This window comes from Mobula birostris, chromosome 11 (assembly GCF_030028105.1).
Source record: "Mobula birostris isolate sMobBir1 chromosome 11, sMobBir1.hap1, whole genome shotgun sequence".
Taxonomy (NCBI): Eukaryota; Metazoa; Chordata; class Chondrichthyes; order Myliobatiformes; family Myliobatidae; genus Mobula; species Mobula birostris.
The window spans coordinates 33,550,940-33,570,545 of record NC_092380.1 but is presented as its reverse complement, the minus strand read 5'-3'; the positions used below and the strand labels follow the sequence as shown (position 1 = coordinate 33,570,545).

Here is a 19,606-nt window from a genome sequence, read left to right as displayed (position 1 = left end):
TATAAACAAAAACAAACATCAAAAGTGAATTTTTAAAAAGGCAAATACACACAGATTAACAAAGACAATATGATTGTAATGACACTGAAAACATGCACCGAAAGTAGAGTGACATCCCATTTTCACCCAACACAGTGAGCAGTATCAGTAATTTTGTGTGGCTGTTACAAGTCTTGTGCTACTGCAGCTCAAGAAAGACTGGCCATGTGCTCATGGTGTGCTGCTGTAGATCTTGCACTCTCTCTACAATGTTATACTTTAACTATATCTGGAATTACAGCTCCCTTGCCATTCAACTCCTATATAACATTTGGGAATTCAAATCACAACCATGACGAGAAACACCCACCCTTGCAGAGGAGCATGTCAAACCATAAGGTCAAAATTCAGAAAGTTTTAAATCTAATTCATTTTACCATCTAGGAATTTTGAAGGCTGAATTTATGCATTTCAGATTGTATACCAACTCCCTATTTTTTATCTCCTTGTGCTGCAATACACAAATGGCCAGCTACGGGGACTGGAATTTTCAAACTTGACAGATTTGAACGCTTGGGCTAGTTTCAGAGAGAAAGTTCAGGTTTCAAGTACAAAGCAACCAGCACACACAGGCTGCTGCTGAATGTTCATTCCATGTCCTATGCAGCAGTAATTCTATAAGAAGAACAAGGAAGCTGTGGTTTAAAGATAGGGTTGGTGGATATGCCCCTCACATTGCCCATTGTTAAATAAATTACACATTTTAAATTGTAATAGCAGCCCCCGGAATGAAAATTCACTCACTGCCCCCAAAAGAAATCCCAGTATTAGGAACTAGATTTGCTATGGTCCTATGGAAATACCTATGAGGGCACCAACCTAATTAATAAATCTGGCAAAGCATTCAGGCATGGGTCCACCGTAGTCATTCAAAATTAGGTGCTTGAACAGGGTGATGATCAAAGAGGAATTTCAGAAATGAGCTAGACTTTGATGAGGAAACATGCATTTTCCAGTGGGAGTAACTGGTAAGCCTAAACCATCATGTTTTTTTCTCCTTTTCCAAGTACAGTGAATGCCCAACCCATAGCTGAGATCAATTTACAGACTCAGAATCCTGGGAGTGGTATTCCCAGGCCATGCAAGTCAAATTGCTCACTATATCAATTAGCTGAGGAATAGAAAGATGAATTACATGTTATTTATAAAAAGCTGTGTGTTGTGCAGGAGCTTTTGACAGCATAACTTGTATATAAAGTTTACATAGAACTATAGTGTTTATCAGTCTTCCTCAACAATTGTAGCCAGTGGAAATGGTCCTGCTTCCAAGACAGGAATAAGCCCAGCAAATGGAAATGGAACTTGTAACTCAGAGCTCACGAATGGCTCTATCTATTCCAATTTCCTGTTAAAGATGATGACAATCCATAAAACTCTCCTTGGTATATGGATATACGGTGGAAGCAAATGACCAAGTGCCACTAGGAGCATTAATTAGTTTGCAAGTCTTCCCAACAGAGAAAACACTGGCACACACTCCGCAAAGGCAGTTAAAACATGGCCCACAGCCTGCAGCACAGCAGTTCAACCCACTAGCCATTAATCTGTGGTTACCCACTGGGGAAGACGTGCATGTGGCTCAACATCTGGCTCAGTTTAACTTGCACTAGGCTTTACCCAAAAATGTGGGAAGTTGCAAAGGTTTAAAGACAATAATGGTTAAAAACTGAAAGGTAAAAATACCCGTAGTGGACAGTCAGAGTCAAGGGCCTGAAGTACCTCAAAGGTTCAAACCAACGAGGCTCTGCAGTGCTATTTGGCAATGAGTCAAAATAGTTTGTAATTTGATAAACCTGTTTTTTACCAGTTCCTAATGCCAGCTATTTAAATTATGCTCCAGGAGGACCAAACTCTCAGAAAACAAAGGTAGTTTTGTTGCAATCAAAAATAAACTGATGGAATTACAATGACACAATATTTGCTTCACCACTGCAGTTGGAATTAATTCTTGTTCATATTTCACCAAAGCCTGTGCAATGTGCAATAATTTAGAGAAAAGCCTTGACTCTAACCATTCTTTGGTTCCCAGCTCACAGAAATTACAGACAAGTTGTTTCAATAACGTAACTTGAAAAATGAACCCACTGTCCCAGACAATCACTGGTCATGTCAGGATATTGATCAACAGTTAATAGGACTGAAAAATGCCACAACTTACAATAGTTTCCCTCTCACATCCACTAAAGACCTTTGCAATTTGTAATAAGTCAAGGCTCTTCTTAGTGCTGAAACCCCAACTATCTACTGTAGCTGGGTCGTCTGCAGTGAGCAAACTGCCTTTAGTTTCATCAGTCTATTAAAGTACAAACCAGGTGTATGGTGGAAAACTCCTTAACTGCCCAGAACTTCAATAATTAGGAAGCTCACACACTATCCAGAGCAAAGTGGTGATTAATGACATCCTGTTCTCAACTGTAATCACTCACTCCAACACTAGCACATGCTGACTACTGTAAAAAAAAACAATCCAAGGACAATCCATGGCATCATAGTCAGTAGCTCCAAAACTCATCAATTATGGTAGCAGGCACAAGGAAACACCTCTACCTTCCCCTTCGAGCACTCAAAGTCATGATTCTGGAATTAGATTGGCTTTCCTTCATTTTCACTGTGGCAAGACCCTGCAACCTGTGACTGCACAGTGCCTTCACCACATGGACTGCAGCAGATCTAGGAGGTGGCTCACAACTACCTAGAGGGCAATTAAGGTTGGACAAGAAAAGATGGACTTGACAATTACCCTTCACCCAACAGAGACAAATAAAAGTTCTATCTTTTCCTTCCACAACCATGTGATCTCAGTTTATACTGATGCCAAAACACACAATGATAAGTGCCCCTTTATATATGTCCTATCAATATTAGAAGGGACTGGCTAAACTTTGTCTCAGTTATTAGTGGTGTGGGTTTAAACAACTGCAGCACCAATGCAACATTGAGCAGATCCATTGTGTAATGGAGCAGTGCTGAACTTGCGAAGGTGCAGTGGGGTGGGGGTGCAGTGAAAGTCAGGGGCTACATTCAGTTTATGTGTAAAGAACCAAAGTAATAATCCCACACCCTCAACTGTCACAGGAAGAAATTACACAATGTGAAATCATTGCACATGGTGTGGTACATCTTACTAAAGGCAAAGGAAAATGGATTAAGAGTAGAAAATAACCATTGCCAAAATAAATCTTCCACATACTTCTTTTTCCCTAGTGAGTACCACAGGGAGATTCCCTTCCAATTCTAGTAAGAAACAGGATCTCAACTCTGCTTTTGGTCAACAATACAGGTTTTTGGCAAATATTACAATAAATTATTATAAATGTGATTGTCACTTACTTATAACTAGAATCATCATTTAATTCCACATATATTGAGCTATTTTGCTTATCTAAGGCCTCATGTATTTCTCCTATTTGGTGTCACTCTCCTGCCAGATAGGCTTAACTTCTCACAGGAATTCCCCATACAGAATTACCAATGTAGTGGAATATATTCAAAACAGTACAAATTGCATGGTGTTAAGAGCCAGCCTCAAACTCCTGGTTAGCCAGTCACTCACTGTCTTTGGTTTCAGCCCAGGACAGTAGATCCATGAGGGCAGCAAACAGTGGTTGCTAAACAAGGCTGAGATTTTAGCATTATGATAAAATGGGTGGTGGAGTAAAGAAAACAGTTTTTTCCAAAAGATGCCTTTACAATTTAGGTAAAAGAAAAGAAAATCTTCCCAAACATATCCAGGACATTAGCTACATTATGGGTAGAGATGTGCAATGCACAGGTCAATTCTAGAACTCCACACCATCCGAACTACTGATTTGACTCAATGGTTATTTCCTATTCAATCTAGAACTCCCCAACCCACCCAGATCACAGCTCTGTGAACTTTGTTCCAACTGGATTCAATCTGCACCAGGTTATTGCAATTATATGTCCCACAGAAAATGAGGGAAGCAAAGACTGTCCACATGGAGAAAAGGAATGCTGGCTAACCAGAGGTCCAGTTTAATGCAAACAGTTCAGTTCTAGTTTTAATAATTTGCATTTAAGGCACCAGCTTCATCAGACAGGGCTTGAAATCAACAGCTTATAAAAATCAGTCTTTGCGAAAATAATGGCACTAAATATTTTATCAAAGATAATAAAAATACAGAAAATTTGAAATACAAATTGAGCTTCATATTTAATGTGTGGGTGTCACGGAAGTTCTCCCACACTGAAACAAAACACCTCATGAAGGTTCCTCTTCAATTCTCCTTGGGATTACTGCATCTTTCTAGTTCTTCTCAGGGTAGTCATCTTCATAACTGGGCTTGATGGCTGCTAAACCATTAAGCTGCTGATCTGCTGTGCACTTTTGGCTAGTAAATAAATTCTCCACCTAAAACTGGAACCTTAATGCAGATTTTCAGAAGAGATCTTTCATGTTTTTTTAAAAATAGTGATAGCACAGATTGTCTGTGCTGTACAAATGTAAGGATAGGCATGCTTGCATTCACTGGTTGGGGTATTGAGTGTCAATGTCAGGAACTCATGATGCAGCTGTGTAAAACTTTGGTTAGGTTGCATTTGGAGTTGTGTGTTCAGTTCTGTTTGCAAATCAAGAAGAACATGGTGGCTTTGAAGATGCCACAGAAGAGATTCATCAGGACGTTCCTTGGATTGTTAAGTATTAGCTAGAAGGAGAGGTTAGATAAACTTGGTTTTCTTTGGAAGCTGAGGGACGGACTGATCGAAGTAGATAAAATTGTAAAGGGCATAGGTAGGGCAGATAGAACCTTTTTCTCAGGGTGGAAACATCAACTACTTGAAGGCATAGTCTTAAGGTGAGGGGAAAAGCTTTAAGAAGATTGGTGAGGCAAACTTATTTTTTTGAGTGGTAGGTGCCTGTAACATGCCGCCAAGAAAGGTATTAGAAGTAGATACAATAACAACATCTAAAAGGCATATAGACAGACATGCGAATACTGTGTCTTGAAAAAGTACTCAGTGCCCAAAACTATTTCACATTTTACTGTATCGTTTTCTAAATTTAAAATATATTGAAGTAGGATTTTTGAACTAAGCTACAAAACATTTTGTATCAAAATAAAAACTCCAACACCCACCAATGATTTACTAAAAATTATAAACCAAAATTGTGAAGTCAAATAAGTATTCATCCCCTTTGTAATTACTATGCTAACTTTCCTCAGGTGCAATACTCTGTATTACCTCACCAACTCACCCAATTTGTTGATGTAGAAAATTGGAGGATCACCTGAATAAAAACCCACTCTCTCTGTAAGGTCCAACAGCATGGTAGAAGACAAAAGACCATTCAAGGAAATGATAATGGAGAAGCACAAATCTGGGAAAAGGTATGACATCATCTTAAAGGTACTGAACATACCTCAGAGTATCATGAAAGTGTGGAAAGAATATGAAACTACAGCCACACTGCCTAGGTCAATGCTCTAAACTTTGTCGCCAGAGAATAATGGCTCTTGTAAGAGAGCTGACTGTGACGTCATCAGTCACTGAGTGAGCTGCAGAAGTCAGTGGCTGCTACTGGAGATGAAGTTCATAGCTCCACAATCTAAGGCCTTACACAAAAACAGTATTTATGGAGGAATGGCAAGGAAGAAGTCCTGACCTTAACCCTATTGAACTTCTCTGGCAAGACCTCTGAGATTACTGTACACCACTGTTCCCCAGCTAGCCTGGCACAGCTTGAACAATTCTGCAAAGATGAATGGGCAAATCTTGCTCCATTACATCGTGCAAAGCTAATGGACTGTAATAGCTGCAAAAGGTGGTTCAACTAAGTACTGTGCAGTGGGAGATGACAACTTATAAACTGCTGACATTTCAGTTTTTGAATTTTTTGCTTTTCATGCTTTAAAATTTTCTGTTTTTTGGGCTCTACTGTGAAAAAGGAGCATGTGATTCACAAGTAAAACTTACGTTAAATTGATCAAAATCCCTAGTTGTAAGACTCATTTATGTGAACAAAGGGTTGCGGCAGAATACTTTTACAAGGCACTATACAGGCAGGGAATGGAGACATACAGAACATGTTGCAGGCACATGGAATTAGTATCAGCACAGACATGGAGGGTTGAAGTGCCTGTCTCTCTGCTGTACTATATATTAATGTGAGTATCTATGAGCAGTTATTTCCAAGTAACAACAGGGATTGAACTTCTCAGTGGTACACAAGTTTTTCTTTCAAAGCTACTACTGTTTTTAAAATTAAGCAACAGTGGATTTATATATCCTCAGCTACAGCCAGAGGGTTAGGAAGCTTGGCACCCATACATTAAAAAATCTGATCAACTAGATACAAAGTTGGAACAGTAATCCTATCTCTCCATCAAATGAAATACTACTTCCTCAATAATGATCTAAGAAGGACGAGGTGATAACATGTGTGTCCCCAATCCACAAAAAATCTGCAGCAAGTTTTTGTGTTAAAACTTTTCACAGCCCCACTCACACCTATGCAATGTGGGTCCTGCAGTAAAGCTCCACTGTTGCAAAATTATTTGCCATTCAACACTGGGTCCAGTGAATCTTACTCAACTGATTGCTCCCTGATACTGACCCTTTCAATCCCAAGGATAAATGAGGGAAAACTCTTTGCAGTGTTACTGTGCATCCTGAGTTTAAAGACAGAGGGGTGTACAGGCTAATGAGCACAAACTCTGCATGTTAGCACAAAATAAGTAGAAGGGTAATAACAAGCCTGTTTTTTTAAAGTGGGAAAAAAAGAATTTAACTTAAATTCAAGCCCAGTCTCTTACACACACCAGAAATCCAACGTAAGTCCCTTTCTTTTGCATTGTTGTTGCCTTTTGTTCTTTTAATTTAAAAATTAGCCCCCATGACACAAACAAATAAATTAAGTTGACACAAAAAAACAGTGCATATGCACGCCAGGTCCTTCAGAAGATGGACGCTCAAAAATTCGAGATGTTCAAGATCGTCATTGTTTTGTTTTTCTCCCTTTTGCTGTGTCAGGTAGATTTAGGGCTTCTACATTTAGGGCTTTTTCCCATCCAAATTGAAGAGTGCCATGATGTCTAACATTGCTTGTAAGATGTTTCTGCCGAAACGATGAGCATCCTTTCAGAAAGTAAAAGGAGAAAAAAAATTAATCAGTATAGTTTTTTAAAATCAGATAACTAGTTTATCATTTTCTTCATGTGCATTCATCTTTTCTCTCATAGTTGACATGATTTTCCAGCACCCAAGTCTAATTTACCAAAGATTATGCATTAATGTTCTGTTTGTTTGGATTTACTGACAACATGTCAGCTTGAAATTCATACTTCTTGTTCTTTGAGCTCAACTTGGCCCTTGGGCTCCAAAAGAAAATGTTGGAAACACTCAGCAGTAGCAACATAGAAAGAGAACTTGTCAGTCTATCACATACGTTCGAATGCTGTTCATAGACTTCAGTTCGGCATTCAACACAACCATTCCTCAGAAACTGATTGGAAAGCTGAGCCTACTGGGCTTGAACACCTCCCCCTGCAAATGGATCCTAGATTTCCTGACTGGGAAACCTCAGTCAGTCCGGATTGGAAGCAGCATCTCCAACACCATCACACTGAGCACGGGGGCACCCCAGGGTTGTGTGCTCAGTCCATTGCTGTTCACTCTGCTGACCCACGATTGTGCTGCAACACACAGCTCGACCACATCATCAAGTTCGCCGATGACACGACTGTGGTGGGTCTCATCAGCAAGAACGATGAGTCAGCATACAGAGAGGAGGTGCAGCGGCTAACGGATTGGTGCAGAGCCAACAACCTGCCTCTGAATGTGAACAAAACAAAAGGGATGGTTGTTGTCTTCAGGAGGACACGGAACGACCACTCTCCACTGAACATCGACGACTCCTCCATAGATATCATTAAGAGCACCAAATCACCTGGTGGAGAATCTCACCTGGTCCCTCAACACCAGCTCAATAGCGAAGAAGGCCCAGCAGCGTCTCTACTTTCTGCGAAGGCTGAGAAGAGCCCATCTCTCACACCCCATCCTCACCACATTCTACAGAGGATGTATTGAGAGCATCCTGAGCAGCTGCATTACTGCCTGGTTCAGAAATTGCACCATCTCGGATTGCAAGACCCTGCAGCGGATAGTGAGGTCAGCTGAGAAGATCATCGGGGTCTCTCTTCCCGCCATTACAGATATTTACACCACACGCTGCACCCGTAAAGCAAACAGCATTATGAAGGACCCCACGCACCCCTCATACGAACTCTTCTCCCTCCTGCCATCTGGCAAAAGGCACCGAAGTATTCAGGCTCTCACAACCAGACTATGTAACAGTTTCTTCCCCCAAGTCATCAGACTCCTCAATACCCAGAGCCTGGACTGACACCAACCTACTGACTGCTACTGTGCATATTGTCTTGTTTATTATCTATTGTAATGCCTGCACTGTTTTGTGCACTTTATGCAGTCCTGGGTAGGTCTACAGCCTAGTGTAGTTTTGTGTTGTTTTTTTACGCAGTTCAGTGTAGTTTTTATATTGTTCATGTAGCACCATGGTCCTGAAAAATGTTGTCTCGTTTTTACTGTGTACTATACCAGCAGCTATAGTCGAAATGACAGTAAAAAGTGACTTGACTTGATCACCCTTATCCTCTGGTACACATAGTTATGAAGGGTCTGTTTCTGTGCTGTTGAGCTCTACGACTTTCTGACACAGTGGGAGGACCTGCAATCTGTCAAGTCAATAGCGTCTCTATATATTGATCAAGCTAGTCCCAATCTCTTGCCCATAGACTTAATGATACATACCCAGTTCCCAAATGAAAGGATCAATTAAATCTGTCCTCACTTCCTTCCAGGCAGATCCTCACCACTTTCCCTTTCCTTGGGCGGGGGGAGTGGGGGAATATTCCTTAAACTTTATCAAAATTTTCTTCAACTTAGTTGGCAGTCTTTGGAAGTTCTGATAGCGTTTCATAACCCTAAACTGATGCATTCAGTTGTTGATCTCCCCAGCACTTAAAATCTTCAGATTAATACTATCTCCCTCCAACTGTAGGGTAACTTAACTGGTGGAAACGTAAATAATTCACAACCACTGATATTTAGTTTGGGTTTCACTTTAAGAGGCTGGTCTGACATGATGACGTAACATAAAGGGCTCTTAGTGCAATTTGAGTTTGTTTTTTTGGTGTTCAATAAATAAGTTGCTACGGCTTTTCTGAAACATAAAACACCTCCGCTATTTTATTTGTGAAAACCTACCTTTGTGACCCCAATACTCTAGGATGACTCCAGAGTTATTGAACACGTCAGCCAATGCAGTCGCTTTGAAACTGCCAGAGTTTTGGGAGCAAAATTCTGTCGCTTGGTTCATATAAGCAAAGGCTCAATTCACACTTCAAGAAATCTCTGCCAACGATACCAAATATTTCTATGTAGTAGTGTCGCTCAACAACTCCATGGCTGTGAGTGTATAGAGTCTACTGGAACAGCCACCTGAATGTGATAAATACCGATGGCTGAAAACTTTTTCTTTAACAGACCTTTGGACTATTGGAGTCTGAGTGTGCCAAACAGTTGCTCTCCTTGCCCAGCTTTGGTGATGGTAAGCCTTTGGAGCTAATGGGACACATTACATCTCTCCTGGGAAATCACCATCCTTGTTTATTTTTAAAGAACACTTCATGCAGCAACTGCTTCATCAAATTTGCATAACCCTCTCTAATGCATCTGTGATGGACTATAGGGAGCTTGCTAAAATAGTTGATAGTTTACACTCAGCCACGCAGCGATGCATCATTCCTCTTCCTTTCTCTACCTCAATTAACCCTATCAGCAAGGCCCCCTCCATAAGGACACCTGCAGTTGCAAATCAGACGATGCCGGGCTTCTACTTTTAACATGCTTACTTTGGTAGGAACACTAGGAAGTGCCAACCACCTTGCAGCTTTGACAGTGCCAGCACATGAGACATCAGAGGTCTGTGAACACCATGGATTCCAACTGCCAGATCGTTTACTGTTCATTACAAACATCTTTTCAGGGCGACGTTCTTGTGTGACATAGGTGCTCAAGTGAGTGTGCTGTCAGCATCGCCAATTGATGAGAAGGCAAACAGCAATAGGCCGCCTGGTGGCATAGTGACATCAGTGCCAGACTTCGGAGCGAAGGCTCCTGAGCTCGAATCCAGCCGGCTCCCTTGCACGCTTTCCATCCATGCTGGGTTGAGCGTCGAGCTAGCAACTCGGCCTCGTAAAAATAAGAAAGCCTGCTAAAAAAAAAAAAAGGCCGTCACGACTGCATCCCGATGATTCTACTCAGAGTTAAGGGCTTTCTTCTTCTTCAAACAGCAATGAAATGTCGCTGGAGACTACCAATGGCAGCAAATGCAGACTTATGGGACAAAATGGGTGAGGTTGATGGGCGACATTACACATGGGACTTCGTGCTGCCCGAAGTGGCTAGACCTCTACTCAATTTCCCGTGTGCCCAAAGACTGTTGGACAATCTTAAAAATTGCTAGTTCGTGGATGTCAAGGACTTTGGGTTGTTATCCTGCTCCCCCAGTAAGATCCCCACAAAGAATCTGTCAAGCGCGTGCACCACATTTTTGTTTACCTGGATGACATACTTGTCCAAATCTGAAAATGTATCCCACCTCCGCACTCTTTTCGAGCACTTAAGCCATAATGGGTTGATTATTAGCCCATGGTGTGGCACTTTAAAACAAACACATTATAGTAACTAGCAGCAGGAATACTGGTTGAACTCAACAGGTCAAGCGGCATCTCTGGAGGCAGAAAGACGGCCGACATCTCAGGTCAAGACCCTTCATCTGGACTGATTTTTTTTTGTCCAGATTCTAGCATCCACAGTATCTTGCATCTCCAATTTACATTACCCTAGGTTGCTCTTTCTGTTCTATCAGTTACAACTTCAAAAACTCTCTTTTCCCTTCATAAATCTACATTGAATCTGCTAGGTTCTATTCCTGTCACCACCTAATTAATAGTGGAGTCTAGCATTATCCCCACAATTTGTGTCAGGCCATATGGCCTGGTTCCCTATTAAATCAGTCACAATCGAATGTCAGAGGAGACGCGATGGGCTGAATAGCTTATTTCTGCTCCTCTTTTTGAAAATGTCTTTAAGGTCTTTATTCCTCTTCTAGTTGTGTTATATTTGTTTGAATCTGCCATCTCTTTGCTTCGTGAGCAAATGTTGATAAACTAGACAATCCTCTCATCCAAATTATTGGCATAGATTGTGAACAAATGGCGCCTCAGCACCAAACCAAGGGTCATACTGCTGGTCTCAGCTTCCCACACAAAAACGTGACCATTCCCTCTGTTTTATCCTTTAACCAATCCTAAATCTGTGCTATTATATAACCCTCAAAATTGTGTACTAATTTTGTTTGCTAATCTCTTGCGTAGCACCTTATTAGAGGCCTGCAGAAAGTCCAAATACACTACATTAACTACGAGGGGTGATTGATAAGTCTGTGGCCTAAGGTAGAAGGAGTCAATTTTAGAACACCTAGCACATTTATTTTTCACCATAGTCCCCTCCTACATTTACACACTTAGTCCAGCGGTCATGGAGCATACGGATCCCTTCTTTGTAGAAGTCGGCACCTTGGACCTCCAGAAAGTGGTCCACAACAGGGGTGATTGATAAGTTTGTGGCCTAAGGTAGGAGATGAGTTATACAGCTCTCGTCACATGCACTTGCAGTTCAACTCTTTGAGTGATTATACAGAAAGTTTGAAGGTATTAACTCATCTCCTTCTACCTTAGGCTACTAACTTATCAATCACCCCTGCTGTGGTCCACTTTTGGAGGTCCAAGACGCCGACTTCTACAAAGAAGGGATCCACATGCTCCACAACTGCTGGACTGAGTGTGTAAATGTAGGAGGGGATTATTAGGTTTTCTACAATTGATTCCTTCTACCGTAGGCCACGAACTTATCAATCACCCCTCGTAGTTGCCTTTTATCCATGTGCTAGTTGCTACCTAGTATGGGGTGTCTAGGGAGGGGTGGCACCTCTGGTGGGGGGGCCTGCCGTGCCCTTTTCAGGACAGCTCGTCCACCTTTGGTCCCCACATGGCGCTCAGCTCTCACCAAGTAGCTGTAGCATGCGCAGCGACCAAACCCCAGTAAATCATCTCGGCAGACGGGCTAAACCAGGTGAGGGTAGCCGACGAGTCTTCAACCCTCGGTGAGGTAGGATGTCTGCCTATTCCAGCGTGTGAAGTTTGGCCATGGCAGATTGAGTGGAAGAGACCGATTAATGGTCCAATGGTCAAGAAGGCAGGCCAGCAGGTGTTGGTGGAGCGCTAAGAGCACGACAAGGCCATCCACTACAAGAGGTGGTGTCCCCTTTAAACTCACCCGGCAGAAGGCAAAGGCAAACCACTGCTGTAACCTGCCACGTACATGATTTCCCAACATGTCAGAGCGGTGTGGAGGGAAATCGTCCGCCAACTGGAAATTTCAGATGCGACCTATGATGAGTTGTTACCTCAAACAAAATTCCAATAAATTTATCACGTGATTTCCCTTTAATGAATCCTTGTTAGCTCTGCCCATTCTTATCTGTAACCCCAATTCATTAAATGTGAATTCCAGTTGAAATCCCATGCATCACATTTCGGTTCCATCTATGACCACAGTTATATCCAAACTATCCAGCTTTGTGCAGATAACTGTTCTTCTCCTGAGATGTATGTAGATATTTGCTTACAATGACACTAACACAAATATGTGCAAGTAGTGTGAGGTACGGGTACAATGAAAAACTTATTTGCAGCAGTATCACAACACATAGAACATAAACTATACAATAGAGTGAAGAAAGACTGTGCAAAGCATGACAATGATGTTTAAAAAAACAAGTTGAGGAAAGAATGATAATGCAACATTGGATCTGTACTGTACCATTGCTGAGGTAAAATCAGGGTTGTGTAGGTTGGTTATGCATGTTCCTGATGGTTATAGGTAAATAGTTATTCCTGATCTAGTGGTGAGGCTTCTGTCCCTCCTTTCTAAAGCGCACAACCCCAATGATCCAGCATAGTTTATAAAAAGATGAAGGAATGGATCCTAATTCTAGATAAAGATTGTTCATAAAAGACAAAGAATGGGAGTTGTGTAGGTTTTCACAAATAGAATGACGGAGGTGTTTTATGTTCAGAAAAGCTGTAGCAACTCATTTATTGAACATCAAAAAAACTGAATTCAAAGTGCGCTAAAACCCTTTACATTTTTACATCATCATGTCAGACCAACCACTTAAAGTGAAAGATGGTTTAATTGCCATTCTGATATGCCACATCCCATTCCCATTCTGATACGTCTATCCACAGCCTCCTCGACTGTAAAGATGAAGCCACACTCAGGTTGGAGGAACAACAGCTTATATTCTGTCTGGGTAGCCTCCAACCTGATGGCATGAACATCGACTTCTCTAACTTCCGCTAATGCCCCACCTCCCCCTCGTACCCCATCCGTCATTTATTTATATATTCTCTCTCTCTCTCTTTCCTCTCTCCCCCCCCCCCTTTTCTCCCTCTGACTATACCCCTTGCCCATCCTCTGGAGTTTTCTCCCCTCCTCCTTTTCCTTCTCCCTGGGCCTCCTGTCCCATGATCCTCTCATATCCTTTTTGCCAATCACCTGTCCAGCTCTTGGCTCTATCCCTCCCCCTCCTGTCTTCTCCTATCATTTTGGATCTCCCCCTCCCCCTCCCACTTTCAAATCTCTTACTAGCTCTTCCTTCAGTTAGTCCTGACGAAGGGTCTCGGCCCGAAACGTCGACTGTATCTCTTCGTAGAGATGCTGCCTGGCCTGCTGCATTCACCAGCAACTTTGATGTGTGTTACTTAAAGTGAAAGCTCAACTCGATGTCAGTGGTTGTGAATTACGTATATTTCCATCAATTACGTTACCTTACACAGCCCTCACCCTAGAATTCACTAAAACTAGCATTGTGAGCCTGTCCAGAGTTTGGACAAGCTCCCAATGGCAGCCATCCTTTAGACAAGTTTCTGAGACGGCCACAACGTCATACTTGCCAATCCGTAGCTGAATTTCAAGATTGTTCATTTTATTTCTTATGCTGCTTGCATCCAAATATAACACTTCCAGTCCAGTATTTGTTGCTTTCTGTTTTAACTGCACCACGTCTCTATGGCCCTGTAACTCATCCTGCTGGCTGTGATTATGCCTCATCTCCTGCCTGTCCTTTCTATCATCTCTGTTGCACGCTATCTTTGATTTATTTCTGTTTTCCGTTTCCTCAACTCTATCACTCCCGTTTCCATCCCCCTACCAAATTAGTTTAAACTCTCCCAAAGGGCTCTATTAAACCTGCCTGCTAGGATATTGGACCCCTTTGGGTTCAGGTGTAACCCGCCCTTTTTATACAAGTCGTACCTCCCCCAGAAGAGGCCTAATGATTCAGGAACCCAAAGCCCTACCCCCTACACCAGTCACCAAAGCCACTCACAGATGTCTACAAATGTATCGTGGAGAGCATTCTGACTGGTTGCATTCTGTCTGGTAAAGAGGTTTCAGAAAAAGCTGCAGAAAGTTATAAACTCAGCCAGTTCCATCATGGGCACCAGGGATCACCCCAGCATCCAGGGCACCTTTAAAAGGTGATACCTCAAAAAGGCAGTAACCATCATTATGGACCCCCATTACCCAGGACATTACTATTATCAGTGAGGTGGTACAGGAGCCTGAAGACACACACTCAACATTTCAGGAACAGCCTTTTCCCTTCTACCATCAGATTTCTGAATGGATAATGAACCAATGAACACTAAGTCTGTATATTTTTTATATAAACACAAAGTGCAAAGGTCTTAGAAACCCTAAATTTTTAATTTATATTTGTGTGTGTATTATACATATATATAAATTTTGTTTTAGATGTTCATTTTTGTCTTCTGCATTAACGTATAGTCAAAAAGAGCAAATTTTAGATTGCTAAACATCGATTTTCGAAAAAATGTTAGAGAAATTTATGCATTTTGTTAAAGAAAGTAAGATATTAAGTAATAGTAATAGACGATGCTGAGGATGTTCTACGAGTCTGTGGTGGCCAGTGTGATCATGTTTGCTGTTGTGAGCTGGGGCAGCAGGCTGAGGGTAGCAGACATCAACAGAATCAACAAACTCATTCGTAAGGCCAGTGATGTTGTGGGGATGGAACTGGACTCTCTGACGGTGGTGTCTGAAAAGAGGATGCTGTCCAAGTTGCTTGCCATCTTGGACAATGTCTCCCATCCACTACATAATGTACTGGTTGGGCACAGGGGTACATTCAGCCAGAGACTCATTCCACCAAGATGCAACACAGAGCGTCATAGGAAGTCATTCTTGCCTGTGGCCATCAAACTTTACAGCTCCTCCCTTGGAGGGTCAGACACCCTGAGCCAATAGGCTGGTCCTGGACTTATTTCCTGGCATAATTTACATACTACTACTTAATTATTTATGGTTTTATTACTATTTAATTATTTATGGTGCAACTGTAACGAAAACCAATTTCCCCTGGGATCAATAAAATATGACTATGTCTATGACTAATAGACCACTTTACAACTGAAAAAGAAACAGGTGTAGAAGAAATCAAACATGGTGAAGAATAACCAGACTCAAAGGTGAGGGTGTGGCAGAGGTGACAGTTGAACCTCCAAATGATCATTCTTACACCATGGCAAGAGTAAGCACAGAACAGGACACAAGGTGGACATCCTGTGAGATCTCTCCCAAGCCAACACTTTGCAGCAGATAGGATTGTCAGAATGTGCCATCCAAGGTCTTCTGAAGAAGTACAAAGAAACGGGCAAGGTTGAGGACCAGAAATGCAGTGGGCAGCCGCAGAAACTGAGTGCAGCAGAGGAGATGTAAATCAAACTGACATCCCTTCAAAATTGGAACAAGTCCAGCACTGCTATCAGCTCTGAACTCATAGAAATCACTGGAACTCAAGTACACCCCTCTACAGTCTGGAGAAGTTTTATCAGAAGTGGCCTTCGGAAGAATTGCTACCAAAAAGCCATTCCTCCAAAGTGGAAACAAAGGGATTCACCCATGCACAAAAACACAAGGACTGGGGTGCTGAAAAATGGCAGCAAATGCTCTGCAGTGACAAGTTCAAATTTGAAAATTTTGGATCAAACAGCAGGTAGTTTGTCCGTAGAAGAGCAAGGGAGAATGCATCATGGATGAGTGCCTGCAGCCAACAGTGAAGCATAGTGGAGGCGCCCTACAGATTTGGGGCTGCTTTTCTGCAAATGGAATAGGTGATCTGGTCACAATTAATGGAATCCTCAATGCTGGGAAGCACAAGTAGATTCTCATCCATCACAGAATACCATCAAGAAGGCGCCCGATTGGTTGCAACTTCATTCTGCAGCAGGAGAATGGCCCCAAACACACGACCAAGGTCATAAGTAACTATCGTCTGCAAAAAGACAAGAAGTTCTGTAATCAACGGTAAGGCCTCCACAGAGCACTAATCTCATATTCATTGAGGCTGTCTGGTTTACCTGGAGACGCAGACAAAGTCTGCAGAAGAACTGCAACCCACCAGCTGATTTTCTTATAAAATTGCACAAGAGTCTACCTAAAAGAATGCAGTTTTAAAGGCAAAGGGTGGTCACACCAAATATTGATTTGATTTAGATTTTCATCATTTACTATATTTATAGCAAGTTTTTTGATATTTAGAAACTCTTCATTATCTTTGAAAGCATCTTCGCCTTATAGAATTATTTTACCTGTGCCTAAAACTTTTGCACAGTACAGTGTGTGTATATGTTTCTCATATTTATTTTTTAGATTATGAGAACACTCAGCCATCATTTAGAAATGCATACATGCGTTGAGAAATGATACAATGTTTCTCCGGAGTGATATCACAGAAAACAGGACAAACCAAAGACTAACACTGACAGAACCACATAATTATATATAGTTACAGCAGTGCAAAGCACTACTATAATTTGATGAAGAACAAACCATGGGCACGGTAAAAAAAGTTTCAAAGTCCCCGAGTCGATCGACTCCAGAGTCCCCGATAGCAGGCGGCAAAAGGGAGAAACTCCCTGCCATAAACCTCCAGGCACGGTCAACTTGCCGATGCCTTGGAAGCAGCCGACCACAGCCGACACTGAGTCCGTCCATCCAAAAACTTCGAGCCTCTGACCAGCCCTTCTGACACAGCCTCCCGAGCGCCATGCTCTGCTGAGCGCCTTCGACCTAGCCCCGGCCGCTGAAACAAGCAAAGCCGAGGATTCGGGGCCTTAAGCTCCGGAGATTCCGGTTACCACACAGTAGCAGTAGCAGCAACAGCGAAGCAGGCATTTCAGAAGTTTTCCAAATGTTCCTCCATACTCTCACATCTGTCTCCATCAAATCAGAATTGTGCACGGTCCCCTACTTGACAGATTACAGATATCATTCACCGGAGAGGCCACGCACGCTGCTGTCGCGCCATCTTCTCCTCCTCCCTGAGGAGTTTTATAGTTTTTATTATGTATCGGAATGTATTGCTGCACAAAACAAATTTTACAACATACGCCAGTGAAAATAAACCTGATTCTGATTCTTACTGAAAAAACTATTATACTACTGTGTAACATATAAAAGTAGCATGCAGTAGTCCAAGTGCTAGCATACCAGACTACTGAAGTTTGACTGTAATTTGGATGGAACTATCAATTAGAGGCTACCTTCCTGATCTGTTGGGCAGAGGACAATACAGTGAAAATAAATGAACCAGAAGAGGGACAAAACAAAAAGCAATAAAACACAAGGTAATACAAGTTGCACAATAAATGCAACCCTTCAGCCTTCTGTTATGTTGAACAGGCAAGAGGAGAAGCAAAAACAAACAACTAATGAAAGCATTATCCTTCTCTCTGCACCAGTAAATCCAGAGAAAGCAAGGACTGAGTGCTGCAACTTTACCGTCAAGGGGCTGGAGACTTTGCAGGAAATGTGAAAGTTGATGAGGTGGTCTCCAACGATTATGTAAGAAACACCATAACCATCATCTGCAACCTGAAAAGAGAGACAAGGGATTCAGTTACAAGGTTATTAATTTATGAGGGGTGATTGATAAGTTAGTGGCCTAAGGTAGGAGTCAATTTTAGAAAACCTAGCGCATTTATTTTTCCTACATTTACACACACAGTCCAGTGGTCGTGGAGCACAGGGGTCCCTTCTGGAAGGAGATGAGAAGAAACTTCAAACTTTCTGCATTTTCGCTCAGAGCTGAATTGCACAAGCATGTAACGAGAGCTGCATAATTCATCTCCTTCTACCTAGGCCACGAACTTATCAATCACCCCTTGTATATGCACATTATGTCAGGCTTATGTTAAATATTTCACCTAGGCATAAGGGAGAGCATCATCTCTCCATCTCCTTACTTTACCTTCACAGCTGTTGTACTGTGACTGCCACGGAGTAAGGTTCTTTAAATGCCAACTTACTTCTAAGAATCAGTGCCACAATGACTTGGCAGCTCTGAGCTTTGCATCAGGGTTGCCGCAGAAACCGTAATTGGTGGGCAAAAGACACCGTGTCACTGCTAAGTTAACAAATTTCACGTCACATGCCAGTGATAATAAACCTGACTCTGATTTTAATGTATTTTTGCCCAATCCGCCAGATAGTTTCAGGAGTTTGATGTAGATATTAGCATATGTTCAGCACACCCAAAAGGATGAAATCTTACTATATTTTTAGTTACATCTTTCAAGAGAAAGGAACTAAATGTTTCTCCATGTACTAGGCAGACAGCTTTCCAAATAACTCTCCCATGAAGTGATACAGACTTGGATACAATTTTGTAATGTTTTCAAAGTTGAAGGCCTGACATTGGATCAAGTACCTTTCGCTGTAAAAATGTTGTGATGCTGATCTTTTAATTGACACTTCCTGAAATTGATAACTTAGAATCAAAGAAAATTGTTGTACCAAGGAGGTCATTCTGCCCTGTGCCTCTTTGCTGTAGTATTCAAACCCAAGTTTGCTCTCCTGTGTAAATCTATAGCTCTCTGTTTCAAACTGTCCATTTTTTCCCCAAAAGAAGAAATTGTTTCTGGCTCAGACATATCCTTCATAAAAAGTACTCTATTCTCAAAAAATGCCTTGGTGTAAAATATTTTGAAACCCTCCTTGCCTTTCTTCCATTATGTCATTTCATTATTTTTTTTTGTATTTTTACGTTTTACCTGTTAGCCTTTGTGGACTTTCAATACTTAAGATTCAAAACTGCTAGTTTTCTCTGCTGAACCACACTCATCTGTTCCCTAAAAGCTATTAACAACTTTCTGTACTCTAAATTGCACTTGCCATCCCACTCTCCACCTTACTTTCCTCTTTCTTCCTACTCTGATTGAAAGCTAACAGCATCACAAGGGCTTGTTTGGAATAAGCTATTCAGAACGTTGCCTCAGTGACAATATTATTAGGTACAGTGGCATGCAGAAGTTTGGGCATCCCGGGTCAAAATTTCTGTTACTGTGAATAGTTGAGTGAGTAGAAGATGAACTGA

The 19,606-nt window shown here is 41.8% G+C and overlaps 1 protein-coding gene across 3 annotated transcripts in view; it reads right to left on the bottom strand.

Annotated features, from left to right (window-relative positions):
- Positions 1-4,029: 4,029 nt before the first annotated feature.
- LOC140205013 (carnitine O-palmitoyltransferase 1, liver isoform-like) overlaps positions 4,030-19,606 on the bottom strand; it is a 124,528-nt gene continuing 108,951 nt past the window's right edge. For all 3 annotated transcript variants that reach the window (XM_072272069.1, XM_072272071.1, XM_072272072.1), the window contains 2 exons: positions 18,013-18,105; positions 4,030-7,137 (listed from right to left, as the gene is read on the bottom strand). In XM_072272069.1, the coding sequence (XP_072128170.1) occupies positions 7,054-7,137; positions 18,013-18,105 (177 nt within the window). In that variant the 3' untranslated portion in view covers positions 4,030-7,053. The remainder of the gene's footprint in view (positions 7,138-18,012; positions 18,106-19,606) is intronic.